The 19,138-nt window shown below is 40.1% G+C and overlaps 1 protein-coding gene across 1 annotated transcript in view; it reads right to left on the bottom strand.

Annotated features, from left to right (window-relative positions):
• Positions 1 to 19,138, bottom strand: part of adam12b (ADAM metallopeptidase domain 12b) — a 76,147-nt gene that overhangs the window by 51,284 nt on the left and 5,725 nt on the right. The window contains exons 2-3 of the mRNA XM_020639209.2: positions 11,262 to 11,383; positions 8,861 to 8,934 (exon numbers count right to left, since the gene is read on the bottom strand). Of these exons, the coding sequence (XP_020494865.1) occupies positions 8,861 to 8,934; positions 11,262 to 11,383 (196 nt within the window). The remainder of the gene's footprint in view (positions 1 to 8,860; positions 8,935 to 11,261; positions 11,384 to 19,138) is intronic.

Raw genomic sequence — 19,138 nt, forward strand, 5'->3', positions numbered from 1 at the left:
CTGAGTAACATGATCATCATGCCAGCTGCATGTTGAAGGAGATGTCAGTGATGTCAATTATTGGAAAGACTACTGGTGGTAGAATACTAAAATGCTTTTAGTCAATCAGGGCAGTGATTTTGATTTTTTGTAGGACACATGACATTTATCTGATAGCTAATGCCAGTGGGAGCAGATCAGAGCATGTCAATGTCTAAGTCTATCAACATCTACAGCTCTTCCCACTGACCACAGGATATGTAATTGAAAGGCAACTGGTCTCTCAATATGGTCTATTAAACAATTACAGAAAATGTCAATGATTCTCCAGAGTTCCAAAAGTTTGTGTTGAACTGGTTACTGTAAATGTTTTAACTATACCTTCAGGCCTATCCCTTTAAGGTTTGGCAATCATTCTTACAGTGTATTACAACATTGCCCTTGTAAATGATGTTGTTAAGGTTGGGGAAACATTGGCAATGCTAAAAAAAAAAAAAAAAAAAAAAAAGAGGAGTTGATCAAGGCAAGAAGCTACAGCTGTCCTACAATCAAATCAAAGAAAATAAAAATATGAAAACAAATGGAAATTAACTATACAATTGAGCAGCTATGTTATAAACATCTATCATCGTTCACAGAAAACACTATGAGTCAACTTTGCTTTGAGGGATTATGAGGGATTATTGCATTTTAAACTCTAGAAGATGTTGCTTTATTAGTTTTTACAGCTGTCAGATTATTTGCATGCTCAAGGAAGAATTCACTGCCAAACAAAATAAAATCATTCACTGTGATCCCAAGCCTCAGCAAAGACTTTAGGGAGAAAATATGAATATACCAAAAAAATAAATAAGCTGAACAAACCGACTGAAAAAAACAGCCATATCTTCAAGACCTCACTTACAATACTCAACCATACAAGTCACATAACACAATCAAACGCATTAACCATCAATGTACAATGTTCTAGTAGATTTCCTGCTTCTGTTTCAAGAAATATATTTATAACTTTGAGTGTGTATTTATCGTCTTCTTAAACCCTAGCGCTCCTGTTTATAAACATACATCTTGTCAATTCATTGTGCTGCTGTTGTCAAGTTCAACATGGACCCAGCTCAGCAAAAACTTCCCCTCATTAGTGATGTCACATGATGCACTTCCTTTCTTTGCCTTGTTTTTCAAGCGAACATCTGGATTTATTGCTAACACGCACTTCCACTCATGTGCATGTTTATATATCTACAGTAGCTACCTCATGTGTATATGTATGCATTGTGTGTGCAAGCCTGCGTGCAATATTTAAACAATCCTGACATTTTGAGCAGATGAATGGACACCTTCTGTTCACTCGTTTGAGCTGTTTGTCATATTTAGCTGAAACCTAGATCTATATAAGAGAGCTGAAATGAGTGTGTTATGCAGGCACAGCGTTGTGTTTTTTGATTATGTTAAGATGACATATTCATAATAGAGGCAAACATCGAACATTCATAATAATGCTCTTTAAAAAGCTGTGGACCAGTTGCTTAAGCTCCAAGGCAGCAGCAATCTCAATAATCCCCATAATCTGTATTTAATATCACCTGTACAGGCTGATAGAGCTGTGGAAAATATTGCTGGCATTAACCAAATCAGATGAACACCAGCAGGCGTGTGAAATAGCTGCTGAGCTGTGCTGTGTCAGGCAGAGGACTTCTTATTTCTCTTGGGTCCACTGCAAAAGAGCGTTTCTGTGTGCGGTGCTGAGTTATAGAGGAGGATGGAAATCACACACAAAGCAATTTCTACTTTGAAAAAGTATTTCTCATTAAAGCGTTTCATGGCTAAGGGTTCGGAGAGGTTGTGTACGAAACGTTATTAAGATACACTCTGCTGCAGTCCATGCCCTGGCCTTGGCACTGGAACTCAATGACAAACTGTACACTAATGGCTGTGTCCTGTCACAGACGAATGCGTGAAATCGCATTATAACAAACAGCTACACACATGCATTTTATTACCTTGAGAGATCAGTCTATGTAAAGGGAGGTAATGTAATCGTTCATGTCCCATGCTCGAGTATTTCGAAGGAGTGTTTCCTGATAATGCAGATAAATGATGCCCAGGATAAATACAGATATTATGCATCATCAACATCTTTAGCCACTCTCCAGTCGCCACCTTATCAAAAACGTCAAAGCAGAATATGTATTCTCTACCCACCTGAAGCTAAGCGTTGGTTCACACCACTGCCATTATGCTGATTATATCAGTGCAATTCAAAACATAAAGAGGTGGACCCTCTTTAAGGCTGCAAAGGCATCACCTCTGTGCACTGATTCAGGGGCTCTTACTCTTTTAAAGCGCTCAGAAATGAAACAGAAAATCGCTTACCCTCACAGGAGTCTAATTGTTTAGCTAGTGAGCACCATTGACAAGTGACCCCCTCCTTCTGTACAGTGTTAAAAGCTGTTAAAATTGGGTGATGCTCTACGTGATGTTTCCTCGCATGACTGAGAAATTAACATATTAAAAGCGAGGGAAATGGAAGACCAGAAAACATTATTTATAACTGTATAAACTTATAGCTGCAACAATACCCTCAATATCCTCTTTACAGCTGCAGTTCTCTTAAAGTAGGTTTGTAGCTGTGAACAAATAATGATGCCATATGCTGACATACTGCTTCAGTGGATTAATGTTTTCTAAATGTTTCAATGAAAGCAAAATTAGGGCAACAACTGGAGAACACACAGTCTCAGCGAAATGATTCCTCAACATTCTTGCCTTTATCTGCTGCAATCCAGTTCAAGGAATCAATCTTCTTGTTAACGTATTTAATAAAAAATGGTAAGTTCAAGTTTCATAATTGCATAAATATGTAAATTATGTCAGTCAAACCAATTTCGTTTTGTTAAAATCAACTTAACTATAACTTAAAAAAATAAGGCTTAAAGGGGATCTTCCCCAGAGATCTCTGAGTTTGGAAAATCAATCACACTTAAAGGGAATGAGAAGGCAAAGAGAGAAAGTGAACCTAAGGTAGTGAGAGACTTATAGAGAAAAAAAAGGAGACTATAAGAGACTTTGAGCAAGCTTGGCTCTGATACTTGGCTCTGATCCCACCAGTCAAAAATCTACCACTCTAATCTTTTTCTCCTGAAACACCTCAGACTCCTCTCCCCCCTGCTTATTGTCCTTCAAGGCCAGGGAACTTTCCCCAAGGGCGCTTTGCATTATCCACAAACTCTTTAGCCAGCTAATTAAAGATGGCAGGAGGAAAAATGTGATTACCGTGTTCTCTCAGATTAACAAAAACTACAACTACAATGTCAATGGGGGGGAAAAAAATCAATAGTCAAACAGAGAGGATGTGTAGAAAGCTTATACTAAAGACTTGTGTTCATATAACCAGACTAGATGTTTGCTTTGGGAAAGTTTTCTCAGCACATATTCACACTGATGAAAGGGAGTTGGAGACGAGATGACTACCAAGCAGTCGCTACTGAGCCGACTGCAGGTACAGAAATGACAGTCCCTCCAAATATCAGGCATGAAACTCTTTACAATGTTGGTGGGGACTGAAATTTGGGATACGGTCATGAAACATGATCCAGGTAGGACAATTTGAGTGACGGATTAAAGACTTCAAAGGGATATCAGACACCAAACTCCACACACCAATCTACTAAAACTGGTCTGCGTATGTGTGCAAATATATTTCCCACCAGTCTAGTTGACTGTCGACCAATATTGCATTGCTTTGCAGCAAAAATGCTGAGCGTGGTATAATCTTGCATTTTCTTTTTTCGCAGGGACTCCCTCAGCTACTCTAAATGAAACAGGTTAAGTGTGAGAGTATCTGCCATCTCTGAGTAGTCACCAGCCAAGCAGCAGAGACTGCAGGAAGTTAGAGGTTGAATCGAAGAAATAGGCAGCAAACAAGCATGTTGCTAAATTGATAGCCTTATTTTTCCTTTCTTGTTGCTTGACTGTATAGAAGAGAAAAGTGATGTTCTGTCGACTCTGTAAATCAGAGAATACCTGGCAAACACAACGAGGCTAATTGCTTGAAGGTGATTGGTCTTTAACCTTGCAATGATGAGTGAATTAATTGTGACGGGCAGAACAAAATGCCTTGGCATCCAAAGTGAAGTCACACAGAGACTTGGCACCAAAGAGTCAGTACACATGTGTTGGCACCAAACAGCAGCCCCAGGTCCAATATTTCCCACCGGTGGCTTTGACAGGGTCTCAGGTTGCATGGCGACAGAAGAGCTGTTCAGCGAAAACACGAGCATGCATGAGGTGAGCGTGGGAGGAAGGGTGAAGAAGAGACAGTGACAGACAGAGAGGTAGAAAAAGCTGGATATAGACAGAGAAGACAGCGTGACGTGACAGGAAGAGCATGTAAACAACTTGTCCACAGACATGCGGGAACAGAGGAAGTGGGACTGATGGAAGAGTTAGCGCAAGAGGCAGCACAAGAGGAGGAAGCATTGCTCATGAAGTTTGCTACTCAGCATCAAGAATCCATGTCCTGAGACGGTCATTAGGTCATCACAGGTTTATATAGGCAGCACGGAAACCCATTACTACTCGCAATTAGGGCGGTCAAACAATCAAAAAAAAAAAAAAAATCATATTTCAATAGTTAATCGCATTTTTAATTCCATGTTTGAAAATCCATTTTTACGCATTTAAAAAAAAAAAAATTGTTAGGCTCTTATTTTGAATTTTTGTACTTTCTTAATCTGAGAGAACTATACATGCTCTTTGAGTTCAACCCTGCTTTTATTTTGAAGTAAGGACCTTCTGATAGATTGAAGGTTACGACATTAACTTAACCACGGAAAGAGGAACTCGTTATGGATCAAAAACTAAATAGAAACAACTAAAAGTAAAGATAAAAGTGAAGTGTTGGCTGTCAAAGGGTGGATATTCACTCGTCAACCGAGCTAGAAGTTTATTACAGTGAAATGAGACATTCAAAGATGCTGCAGTGTGGTCTTATCCATCACCGTGACTACAGGTAGTAACCGCGGAGGCTTATCCACGGTGCGCCTTAAAGGGACAAAAAAAGCATGTGATTAATCAGGATTTTAAAAATGAATGCGTTAGTTTCAGAACTTAATTTTACGAGTCATGCAGACGGTATAAAAAGCTACAGAGTCGAGATTTAAATAGCTAACTGCCATTTTGTTTCCATGTAAATAGAGCTGCAGAAAGATGGAGTCCCATACAGTTCAACTTGTCACATACTCTTGACAGATCCAATTAAAGTGCAACCAAAACCTAGAATATCTTCATCTGGCTTTCGTTCCTCTTCATTGAACAGACTCGGTTACATTATACCTCCTCTGTGCGATGCATCTTGAGAGCTCTTGGCATTGTCGGCTGGGTTTTTGACATGGAGTGCATCTTCTTTCCCATAGAAAACACACAGTGGATGTTGCTATGGGGATTTTTGGTCAAATACATAATGGTTGTTTGGATGTGACCGTGTGTTCAAAATGGGCTCTTTCCTCTTTTCTTCCTGCCGCAGAAGAATGAAAGGAAATGTTCTGCCTGGGAAAAACATGGTCTTGTGCGGAGAGCCAGTTAAGACCTTGAACACGTCCAGCTCATTGTGTTTCGTGAAGCAAAAAAAAAAAGAAAGACATTGAACAAAAAGACTGAAAACCTAGCAATGTATTGAATTGACTCACAGTGACAAAGATCTTGTACACCTTATAGCTGTTAGACTCCGGGTTGAGTGTGCACAATCAATTTTGGTGTATTTTCAATATAATTTAAGTGTATAAAGTGTTCATTTCACAGATTACTTAAAAATGTTAAGTAACTTAAAGCGGCATTATATGTCTGCTCAGAACGAGACATTTGATTTAACATTTGACTTTCTGATGGACAACTTAAAACAGACAGCACTGCCAGAGTGCCGAGACAAAGGAATTCCCCCACGGTAATTTTACAGATTCAGCGGATGTATGCGGTATAAAACTGTATAAAACCAATAAATACACATCAACAAACACGCATACGGTCATAGTTCAAATGTGGCATAGTTCAAATGTGGCATATAACTACCATCAATCTTTTGTAGGTTAGTAACTGTGCCATTGATCCATTCTATGCATCAAAGCAGCCGCTGCGGGCAAAAGTCTGCATGTCTGTGCATAAATATTGTACAAGACATGACATCCAATTGCTCTACTGATGAAAAATAAAAACATGACAGCAGCATGGTAAAATATAATCTCCTTTGTATCCATTTGGGGAAACAGAAGTTTTAATAGGGAATAAGACTTGTACAAGTGGAATCAAGTACGAATGCAGTCTCACTATTCCAACTGTGTGATCCCAGTGGCTGACAAAACGAAAAAAAGTGGCTCGTACCAGCTCGGGAGATCAAATCCAGTCAGAGTAAAGACCAACAGGGTGTCTAAAGAATAAAAGACTGACTCTTTCAAACAAACTCTGGAACTTCATTCAATCTAGATGGAAACTCTGCCCGCCCACCCACACACACACACACACACACAGACAGGGTCCCCACGGATTTCTCTCCTCAGTAGATCTGTACTTGCCTTGCTGTCGCCAAGTTTTCCTGGGATTGGGCCAAGCAGCTTACAAACAGCAGTTTATTAATTGGATCTGGTAGCGTGTTTATATTGGTGAGGACTGAGATGATTTCACACTGGCCTTGGAACAGGTGTGCTCTACGGCGGTGCCAAATGAGCAAACTGCACGGCCTCAGCAGATTCCAGCAAAAATGGATGAGCCTCGACAAAAAAAACCTGCCATAACTCAGCAAAAAGCAGCAGCACCTACCTACCTACCTCTCTGTATTTAGAGCTTTTCTCCTTAAGGTGCATTAAAGTTCAAAAACTTCAACTCTCATACACACACACAGGATTTTAGGGTATGAAGAAGAGTTTTTGAACTAACTAAGTTGATGAAATAATAATAAGTAATTTAATTTGGGGAGTGTTTTGTTAAGCTGTAGTGTATTTCTATTTTATTTATTTTTTCTTCCTGTAGCACTTTTGAGATTTCTTTGCAAAAATGCAAAGTGCGTTACAAATTAAATGTATTATTATTATTATTATTATTATCCCACAAGTGAGACCTGACTACTGTACTACCCATTGAGCCTTTTAAACACAAACTGTTCATTAGAGCCTTTCAACAATAAACATGGCCGAAAACAACACTGCTATTAGTAATATGAATATATCCAGTGTGACAGCGTGCATCAGTGAGTTAATTAAGGAGGGATGCTTCTGGGAAATAAAATACATTTGTGTTTTCCAAAATGCTCTTATTGTAAAAACTGCCATTTATTCTCTCATATTTTGCTATTTTTTAAAAGCATATCTCCAATACATTGGACTGGCTCAGCCAATTGTACTGTAAGTGAAGTGCCCAATTTTTTATATGTTAAAGAAAGGAAATGTCTTGTTCTTGAGTGAGACTCAAGTGTTGCCAGATGCAAATTATGAATGTAACTTATTAAGAAAAACTTAAAACGCTTTCTCACATATCTGACATCGTACTTTCATGCGCCCCTCACATTCCTTTGGGCCCCAGACTGAATGGTAACAGCAGCAACAGACCCCTGCTGAGGTCAGAGACCACCTGTTCTGGGTTGGCTGAACTAGTGAAGCGACAGAGGACACATCTGGCCTGACAGGGAACAGGCCGGATGGGAATGGCAGCGTGCTCCCGGGCTTCAGGCTGGTGACGGATGACTCACAGCTGATGCTGAGGTCACCGTAGGTTACATGGTGAACGGGGAACAAAAGGATCAGTGGGGACAGTGTTTTTCTAGGGTGTGTGTCAATTCTGGACCTGGCCTTGTTCTTTAAGGATATTGTTTTTGGTAAGTCGTTTTAAGTGTAGCAGTGTGGGTTGGCATGGTATCTTGAGTTTCTGGTGCGAGGAAATATGATAGGGGGAGATGTGTTTTATAAGCTATTCGATTACAGGATAAAGATTTCATCTTCATAGAGTCTTTACAGCTTTAAAAAGGAGTTTAAGATTTTCAATATTTTAGAGTTGATGGCTGTTAAATGTCAGTTGTACAAGGATGAGGAACTATAAATCTATGTTCTAAACTTCCAAAAGAGAAGCTGTTTTTCATTCGCAAACTTCCACACTGATTCTGCAGATTAAATAAGCATAGTGGTCGAAAAATCTCTGCGGTCTGAATTGTGTTTGTTCTTGAGTTACAAGTGATGGAGGTCCAACCAGTCACGGAACAAGTCCATCATTCGAATGTCAATATCTGTATCCCACAGCAGCAGGATAAAATATGATGTCTACATTCTTGTTTGAATAAGGAATATTGGTCGAAACTAGACCTGAGACAGCAATGCCATCTTTTTGTGAGGTTCAAAATCCCCCAGACATATAGCCCGCCTCGCTGCAATCCTTCCTCTCTGCATGTAAAAGTTTGTGCGCCAGTGTGTGTGTGTATCTAAATATTTATGAACTCCAAATGATCCCCACCCCTTGTTTCACAGTTCACTGTGTTATTTTCTGCAGTCTGGAGGGGAGAGGAGGGATGAGAGGAGAGAGAAAGCAAAGTAAGGGAGGAAAAGAATGTCCTCCGAGCTCTCCTCTGCCTTATCCTTTATCAGCTTTCATCTCTTGGCCCTTCAGAGAGGCTGAACAATCACTAGGGGATTTATTATTTTCTCCCTACTTGAATACTCTATATATTAGCCCAAACAACTTCTCCTCCACTTGCATTTATAAAGTCCAGTTATCCATAGCTGGTAGCTTGGCTCTACTTCTTGGCTGTGTTTGTGATTCACATAAAAAATATAAAAGTTTCCTCTGTTCTGGTGCTTGCAATGTGAATGGCAAGAGGATTTTAATGAATCAGAGGGAAACTCACTCATTTTTCTCCAGCAACAGGATCAGCTGTTCACCTTCCACACGTACCAGAAGCTGGAGTGACGCAGGATAACTCTGAAAGACAAAAAGATGATGGAAGAGTTGAGGTGGTGCCCGGATCTCACCCATCCTGCCAGTGGATCAGCCTTTGCTTGAAGCTTCACCTCACTTTGACACACAGTCTCTGTACAAGGCAGGATGTGGCACAGCACAATAGTGTCAGAGGAACAGGAAGGCAGCTTCTACATCCTACACTTCTCAAGTCTGCATGACACCAAAGTTAGTAAACTGAACTTGTTTCAAAACTTCACCACCTATAAGTTTTCCACCCATGACTATCTTTTCAAAGTTACAATCATTATCATTTCCATCAAATAAAACCCATTTTTGATACTTTGTACAATGTTTCTATGATGTATTTAATCTTTCTATGAAAGAGTTTTAATTGTAAGGAGCAGAGTCTCCCTTTTCTGGAAAAAATATAATCCCAGTAAAGGTAAAACTGTGATGAAAATGTGATGTGACTATTTCAAATGTGATGTGACTATTTCGGTGCCACTGATTTATGGCTGAGACAACCTGGGAAGATTCGATCCTATATCAAATCTCAAAATAACAATCTTCCCGAAAAACCGTTCTAGGATGACTTGACGATTTTCAGAAAATAGAAATCAGAGGGAAGAAATGCTGTATCCAGGTGAAGTGTATTCATGCCCAAGGCTAAAGCTGTTATTAGACCATCTTTACACCATGCACATAGAAAAAATGGAATCTGTCACACCTGCCCACAGTGAGGGACAGACTAAGAATTATTTAACATCAGTAGATTTTTTTCAGATGTAATGTCTCCTCTTCAAGTGAAGCTGTCTCTCGTCTGCTGAATGACGCAGCTTTGTCTAAGAGAGTAAGCGTGTCTATCTTTGTTTGTGAGTGTTCCTGCAAGTATATCTGTGTGTTGAGAGACTGGTTGTCACTCTAAGTAATGACTCTGCAATACTTTACGACTGCTTGATAACCTTCTATTGGCACAAGGAGCAGCTATATAAATCTGTTACCCGGGATGGTTTAAAGTCTTCCTGCAGTAAGACAATCAGTAGCTGCCCTGGCGGTCAGTTTAATTTGGGAGGGGTCAGGCTGTGGATAGCCTATTGTGCGACCAATGTATTTCCTCAATAATAAAGCCTCATGTCAGCAGGAGCTGGTGGCTTAGCATATCTGATGTAGCTTCAAAAGGGGGGCAGCTGGCAAGCTCCGTAGACAGACCGTGGCGCGTGCTGTGGAAACAGGAGCATTAACTAGAGAGGGACGGCTTGGAACGCAGCGCGCATGGACTATATGGAAATTAGGTGTTAGTGTGAACTCACACTAAGCAATCGGTACCCTGTCCAAGCATGTTTGACCCCAAAGTCCAGACTATTGTGATTCCTACGCACCATGCTTAGGCACGGTTGGATGAGGTGTGGTTCAGCATGTTACGGTTGCACGTGCACAAGCTCAAGCCCAGGAACACAACGTGTATATTCCATAGAATCGACGCAACCATTCCTCTTGATAATCATTGCGCACAATGGCGTGATGCAGAGGTTGAGTGTTTCCTCGAAATTTGTGCAGAAGTGCATAGCCAGAGTCCCGTATCAAAATAAGCCATAGTGTCAGTAAAGTTGCAGTCATGATTTCTGTGTTATTCTCTTTGTTGACTGAGATCGCACACATGCGGTCTGAACCGAGGGGGGTTGATCAGAAAGGGTCAAGGATCAAGTGAGACACAATGCAACACTGAGAGCTATGCTTTCCTCCTGTGAAAAAAAGTTATCCTACGTATGTTGTGGGAGAGGAGCCACTTTGCATGAAGTATATGAGATACCCTAGTTTTTCCTTACCTGAAACCACAAGTCTGGAGAGTCCGAGAGGGCTGATATGACTATAGATATGACTATATACATCACTTAACATGTATCTTAATGTACTAGATAAAAATGACATAAGGTGTTAGAGGACTGCTGCATGCTCTTGTATCTTTTTTACGGTACCAGGTTTGCATGATGCAGACTTGTAAATCTCTTAAGAACAATTTTTCGGTATAGTTTCACACAACTTCACCTACAGGGCAAACTAATATTCTACAAACAGAGGAGGACATCTTTAAAAGAGGGAGACGGAGACGGGAAGAAAGAAGCGGGGAACCAATAGAGGATAAACACAGCTAGAGCAGACTCTTTACTGAAGAAAATCAAGCAAGCGGGGAAACAAGCAACAAGGGAGGGAATCATATACCCTGTTTATGCCAAACAAAAAAAAACAAAAAACAGACATCTGTACTTGGCTGAGCTCTTGGAAACACACTTGGAAAGCAGCTTCTTTGCATTGAATGAGAGCAGCTGAAAAGCCTTTTCGGTATTTACCCCTGACTCGAGCTGGCAGACAGGTCTTCGCTCCTTGCCCTTCAGCAGCAGAGGTACGGTGGTCCCATAGCGTTCTGGTTTTGTTGCATCCTCTTGCTTTTTAGGCTTGCCAGGTATACTTCCTGTAAAAAAAACAAAAAACACAACAGGTAAAAGGCTTTAATGGTGCAATGGAACATCCCATCAAAAACATCAAACCATGTTTATTCAGATTATTTTGTGATTTTGACATGCCGATAAGAGGGACAGGGATATCTCACTCATCGGTTCAGTACTGTCATCAATAATTTAAGCACACCAAATATGTTTCGGACATAAAAAAAAAAAAATACCTCCAAAAAAGGCGGGGAAGCCTCAGACACGATGCGCGGGACTAGTTAAGATTGTGGATTGCAATGCTGAGAGGGTAAAAGCTATCTCTTGTTCCTTTGAGGAGACGTGCTGTCCCCAAGAGGGCCTCTGCAATATGACCACAGCCACAGACAGAGCATCAATAATAGATGATCTCCCACAGTTATGAGAAACTCATTCTTCAAGACAGATCAAAACAGAAATGGATTTAAAGAAAAACAACTGGCAGTGTGAAATTTTCCTTTCCGACTTCTTATTTCGTTTACTCTTTCGCCTCATGTAGTAGTTCAGAAACTGGCACTTCAGTCCAATACTTCTCTGTTTTTTTCTTCCTCTAGAGTTTCTCTGTCACTTACACATCATTTGACTCCTCTTTTAAACCGTTACTGAAGTGAAATTAGCAAAGTTTTGAGCCAATTATGCTAATAGGCTATTTAAAGTCTGCTCATTTGGGAGGCAAACAGCGTGGGATGTACTGTATATACAGCATAGGATGAAATATAACTAACTGGATCAGTCGCTTCAAGGAGAATGTTGGAATCACAGTCACAATTCCCTGTGCTCTTTTAGCTCTCCTCCCTTTTCTGAGGCTGTCCCTAATGCTCCCACAGCCTCACTGAGCATGTCTGTATTGTAGCGGGCCCAGCAGGCTTCCTGTGAAGCTCAATAAATGTTACAAACCCAGAGAGGAGCTGTGGAGATGAGAGGGAGTGTGGGAGGGGAGGGAAGAGGTTGTTTGAGGTTTCACACTCCTGCTATAACCAAAGGAAGACTATGAGAGCGTGCTGCCTCTTTGTTTACTGTACGTCTAAGGTCTAGGCCTGTTCCCCTAATCTCTTGAGATACGCACATAAAGCATCTGTTTGCGTGATCATGTTTGGCGTCATGCAGGGTACAGCGAGGGTTCAGCAGTACCAGGAGCAGCAATGAAAGAGTGTGTCAGACAGATTTTTTGCTTTGATTTCTTTTTCTTCTTTCTCCACACAGATGGAGATGTCTTCATTTTGTCGAGGTCTGCCTGTTCAAAGTCAGATTCTTCTTTTTTTTGGAACATGAAATTCAGTGATGACTCCTTTGCTATCATAACTTCAAACAGTTTGTGATGGTGGTTGCCCTGAGCCATCAGTGTGGACCAGATTCTCCATTTACCCACAGTGGTTAATACGCTAACAAGGGCATAAAATGGACCTCCTGTAATTAACGGGGTATTTGAACATATGCTGCTGGTTGTTTGTTGGTTTTAGTGGTGCATGAAAACCATGGTAGACAGAAGGAGCAGCATGACTGAGACCACGGGCTGCGGCCTGAGTGCCATTAAAAAAGAGCTATAAAAGGAGAGTCAAGCAGACATCTTGTTAATATAAGACTTGTAAGCTTTAACTTGTGTCCATTTCAGTTCATTTAGAACTCTTGAATACTGCCAGAGTTTTGTTGGTCAAAAGACAATGCAGAGAGGAAACTACAACAGCAGTAGACGTGTAAAAAAAAATTAGCTTGCACAACAACATTTCATCAGAACGCAGCTGAGAGCAAAAGTATTTGTAGTTGTCCTGAGTGGTCACACTTGGCAAAAAGCCTGCCATCATAGAGGGGCAGGCGAGACAGCAATGAATTACACAGCATTGGACTATCTTTCTTCAGAGGCGTTCATTCATGGTGTTGTGGAAAGAAACACAAATCACGCTGTTTGTTCGGCTTCTTTTGAAGCATGAAGCATGCAGACTTGTTAGACTGTTTGTGTGAGAATGTTTCTTAAAAAAAAACTGATGTTGCATGCACAATTTAGGGATTTCAAAAACTACTAAATAGTCCACAGAGCACTCTGTTTGGAGCATACTGACTCCTGTGTGAAGTAATGTGTATGTATACTGCAAAAGAGATGCAGGCTATCTGTGAGTTAGTAGTACAAGCAGAATGAAGGTTACGGCTAAAAGGCAAAATGTCATTGCTTCTCAAAAGGAAACGTTCCCTTCAAACAGCAAAGAAATATGGCATTCATGACCGTTCTCACGAGTCTTTTCCTCTTTGAGAACCTTTTGAAATTCAAACCGAAATTGGGTTAATCCCATATGTTTTCTGGAGAGGAATGTGATTGCAAAGCCAACCACATTTGTTTCCCCATATTAGACACGAGGGAAAATCATCCACGGGTCAAACATCTCCCAAAAAATAAGAGTCTATACAGAAGCCAAAAAACAGCCCCCCACCCTCCCCTCCCCACCTCTATATATAGTCACAAACACCAGAGCCCTTTTTCAGCTAACTCCATTTTGATAATCTGACAAGGATCATTTAGTCGTCTAGGCTGCCAAGGTGTAGTACTGCCTTTGTGGAACAACATGAATTCAACAAGCTGCTGGTGTCAACTTCACTCACTTAGGTAGGTACCACAACCTCAAATAAAAATTAACCCAATTTGCCCCAAATGCTAGGGCTGCTAAAAATAGCTTATTTTCTGCCCTCAGTTTGTTACCTGCTGAATCAGGGACATTTCTGTATGACTATCATATCTACTTGTACATCTTACAGGAATGGTATGCATTCAAAGTCAGTACCTGCATAAATCATTTTTAAAAACATGCATATGCTCAGCATTATCTGCGTACCCTTTTGTCTGTAGAACCAGCAAGTGTTTCATTCATAGCTAATACTGGGTCTGCTCTATCAGCGTGTCGATATGAAGCCCCTCCCCTGAGATGAACAAAAGAATGAACAACGTAAGGAAGGTCAAAACAGGAGGATGAAGGACAGGATCATCTTAAGGCAAGGTGTTGGGAGGACAGTACAAGACAGTGAATGTCACAGTGGGACTTCGGAGACCTCCTGCAATCTGATTAGCCGAAAGCTACATTTGCATACAAATGATCTAGAGCAAACTGTGAATTTCATGAAAATATTGCACCCTGCCTCTTTCAGCAAAGGAGTTGAAGCACAACTCTTTAATAGAGTTGAAAAGTTTACAATTGACTTCAGCAGCTGACAGAATTTTCTCAGCACAGATACTTGATAGACTTATGTGTATGACATTATTTTGTTGACTGTGTCAGAATTACTTTTCACACTCAATTTTCAAGCCTCTATAAATTATTAAAATAATACAAATAATGGTCCTTAAATGCTTGGGGGAAAAAAAACATTTAAAATGTACTTATCATCACCTCTGGGATTACTCAATCTACTGAAGTTCATGGAGTCTGATCTAAAGCTTTGGTAAAGGAACATAATCGACTCTGTGGTGAGATTGCTTTGTCATTACCTTTATTTTCAGATAAAATTACAACATGAACTAAAGCTGTTAATTTTCATATCGAACTGACTCCCATTTTTCGCAATTAATCATTTGATTAATACATTAAAAATGAAACAGTAAGAATGTGTGTCACAATCCCCTGAAGCCTACGTAAAGGGTTTTATAAGACTGCTTTGTCTTACCAGTGATCTAAAGCCAAAGGGTTTCCAATTTAATACAAGAAAAAAAGGGAGATGACAAGAAAGAGATATCTGAGAAGCAATGACCACTAAATCTTTTGGCATTTCCCCAAATTACCTTTTGTCTTAGCTGCTCTTAACCAGACAGGCCTGTTCTCATCAGCTTAAAAGAGGCCAAGAAAAGCTCCAGCAACACTTGTAGTATGAAGATCAACTTTATTAACAAATTAGACTGACCTGTTTCGCCCTGTGGCCTTCATCAGGGTCAGCCACAGGGTGAAACGTCTAATTTGTTCATAAAGTTGATCTTCATTCTACAAGTGCTGCTGGAGCTTTTTTGACCTCAACCTATCACTCTTCATACACCTTGGTAGTTGGTGAAAATCCCACTCTGCTGCCACACCAGCTTAAAACTCAGGCTGAATATAAAATGTGTACTGACACAATTGGCCTTGGAGAAATGTCAGCTGATCCGCAGATATGAACACTGAATACGTATTTAATAGTGGAGATTATAAGATTTAACGTTCAATACCTGCATGGCAGCTGCAAAATCAGCAATCAAAGTCTCGACTCAAACCCCCATGATGCATTTGTATAAGCCCTCTAAAGGAGACTCTCAGCCAACACCGGAGGACTCACCCTTAAAGAGAGGAAGATGAAGGTTCTACGATTATACACAAGGACAACTGTCTTTAAAGAAAACGATCTTGTGCCAAAAATGCTGACAACTAAGCAAAACACAGCCGAGGTAAGTTCAACTGTTAAAATTGGATTCGACGGAAATTTGGCTCTAACCCAGAACCATTTCTGAGAGTGCCTACTGTATTGATCATACTTATTGATCATGGAGTGGCTGTGTATCGAGCCAAGCTCAAGCGACTGCAAGAACAAGAGATATGTTATTATCGGTTTGAAATGTTTTTACTTTGTTTCTCCTTTGTGTCATTTTCACAAACACATGTCATGAAACGTGAACACCTTTGAATACATAAAATGCAATTGTTTGAGCGATGACTGTCAGCGTTCCCCCACTAATCGAGATGCAGTCAAGGTAAAATGAATGCATTAAATAGTTTCATCTTATTATTTGCATGGTAATGTGTCCCTTCCTGTGTGTTGTAGTTAAGCCACCTAAGCGTCTTACTGCAGCAGCAGTGATGGAAATAAATGACACCACGGCGCCTTTGAATGACTCGTTTCACTTCCTCCCATACATGAGCGTTAAAATTAAAGAAGATTGAAGTAACGGGGAAACTTGAGTTAGCTTTTGGGTGAGCTTGTCGTTGAAAGAGCTGCCATGTTCTCGTCACACATGTTCAAAGCAGCAGGAAACCACGTCCGGGGATTAACCCAACAACTATGTATCTTGCGTTTTAAAAAAACTTTGCAGAGGTTTAGTATGAACATCCAGCATCGTAACATTATGTATGTATAAAACAATGGAATTTCAAACATACAATTAAAAATGTGATTCTTCCAGATTAACTATTGAAATCCAGCAATGAACCACGATCAAACTATTTTAATGGTTTAACAGCCCTATTTGTAACACTTTTGAGGCTTTACAACTGATTGTATTGACTGTCGAATACTATAAAATGTACCAACAATTTAACGCATATATGTATAACAAGGTTTTACATTTACACAAGCTCTACAGACATACGTACACTTTTCAGCAATACATCTACTGGCTAAGTGGCTTAAAGTACAAACAGAAAATAAAAATACCACTTCTATATCTGACTTTGGGATGAAGTCATTGCAAGCAAGAAGTGTATTAGATTATCTATAAAGCTTATTTTAGCTTGGCTGTGTCTGAAGCAAACAAAAAGATGACAGTCAATGCTGATAATTTAAATCATTTTAATTTTCCACATATGAATTGATTGATTAGTTCATTAATGTAACACATTCATCTATATTATTTTAGACCATTTGTACAGCAAATATTTATCTCATCATGGACTATGCAGAATTAGATAACTGATGAATGTACTTGTATGTGTGTAACTGGTTGAGTTGTGAGGCAAATACAATGCTTTCATCACACACTCAAAAAGGGTTATACACGGGCTAGAAATGAGAGAAAGCGATGACGAGAAGTTAAAGAAAAGAAGTGCTTACAGCTCAGATCCGCATTAGATCTTTGTGTCTTTGGTGTTTTCTAAGTTCCACTCTAGATGCTTCAGGTTCTTTTTCTCTTACACAAGACATCTGCGAGTAAAGATACTTAAATGTTTTCATCTTTCAGGCTTGAAGTGAAACAAAGGAGCTCTACAAACTTATGTCGAGCTCTCTGTACACATCCAATTACTGATTCAGTATGAAAACACCACTGACCTAAATACAGCAACAGATGCTACACCTACATGAGGCCCCTGGAGAAAAAAAAGAGACCCTAACAAAGAGAATGGCAAATGAGGTTGCTTTGAAACCGAGTACTGCTCGTGACGATCTTAATAGAGTCGTTTTTTTTTAAAGTAAAATGGCACCAAACTACTTCTGCAGCCTCTACTCGGCAGAGATACCTGTGAGTGTGTGCTGAGATTTATTTAATTAGCTCAAAGTCAGTAACACTTAGAAAAACAGAGAAACATCTACATTATCTTTAGAGCCATAATACAGTTTGTCATAATGAGACTTGTCATAGCACTGAAATAAAGGCTGGGATTCCTTTCAAAACAAACACTCATCCTTGCAGTACATCAAAGAGAGCATTTTACAGTTCCTCTTGTTAAAAGGCTCTGCAAAAATACTTTCTTACACACATTAAAAAGCTTGACTGCTGACATAGCTCATCTTCAATCTTAAGTTCCTGAACCAACAGAGGATATACATTGTCTAAAGAAGTAGAACAGCTGTGCCTCTCTGGAGTGCTTGCCACTTTGCTGAATATATCAACTGAAGCTTGAAGCATTTTAAATGAAAAGACTCTTTCAACTGACAAAATAAGTCATCAAGTGAAACATACTTAAAGGCTTTTCCTCTGCAGAGTAAACGTATGTTGTTGTTTTTCATCTCGGTGTTTCATCTTGGGAAGCATAATGAACTGGCTGGTTTATACACTATGTTAGTTTATTTTCTAAAGCACAAGATGGAAAATAAAGCATATTCAACAAGACACTGGACAAGGCTGTAACTTCCCGGCACTTGGGGTTCCAATGTTCAATGACAACCACGGAAAGCCCCAATCGAATTTGTTTTCATTTTATTGGTAGATTTATTTAGAGATGACGTAAAATAATGAAATGATCTTTCTTTTCCGCTTCATGTCTGCTGTCTGCTGATTTCAGTCACGATTGAGTACTGAATTGTCAAAAGCAAAATCAGATAGATTCAGAAACAGAAATAAAGAGAGGTGTTCACTGTTCACAATTTGACTTCCAATGACGAACGCCTAAATTTCACAGAGCTTCTTATTGACAGTGAGAGAAACCAAGCTGAGAGGCAGAGAGAGAAGTGGGGATGAGAGGCACACACAGAAACAGAGTCCCAAAGCCTTTGGAAAGAGCTGAGAATTTGAGAAGTCCCTTATTGCCTCATTTCAACAATCCCTCCCTATATCCACTCCCTCATGGCTCACCTTCCCCTGCAATGACACACTGGAGCAATTAGCACCGAAGTCGAGAAGGTGTTAATCCTGGATGAGGGACCCCCCAGATCCATTCCAAACAGCCCAGCCCATTATTGGCCCGATAGAGTAAACTGAGAGGTCAGCGGCTCACAGTGAAATAATGGTAATAAGAGACTTCTCAGGGTGGTTTAGTGAGATTTGCCTGTGTGTCCCACTCCCATCCTGTGGGAGCTGCAATGGAAAAGCCAATTCCCATCTTGCCCTGCACAGATTTGAGTATTATGTCTCAGAGCTATGGGGATTTCAGCTTGGAGGATTTGGGGATTAACAGAAACTTATCACACATGCTGGGTCACCTAGCAGGCATTTGTGGGCGCAGACGGGTTCCAATGAATATGGATTTTTGGCTATGCTAGCAACCTGACTTTCTAGGGGGCGATGTCAGTCAGCTTGTCTGATTAGTTAGGCTTGTCGACCGTTTTGGTAATATAACAACTTTGGTACAAATTCAAACTTT

The sequence above is a fragment of the Labrus bergylta genome, chromosome 10, assembly GCF_963930695.1.
Source record: "Labrus bergylta chromosome 10, fLabBer1.1, whole genome shotgun sequence".
Taxonomy (NCBI): domain Eukaryota; kingdom Metazoa; phylum Chordata; class Actinopteri; order Labriformes; family Labridae; genus Labrus; species Labrus bergylta.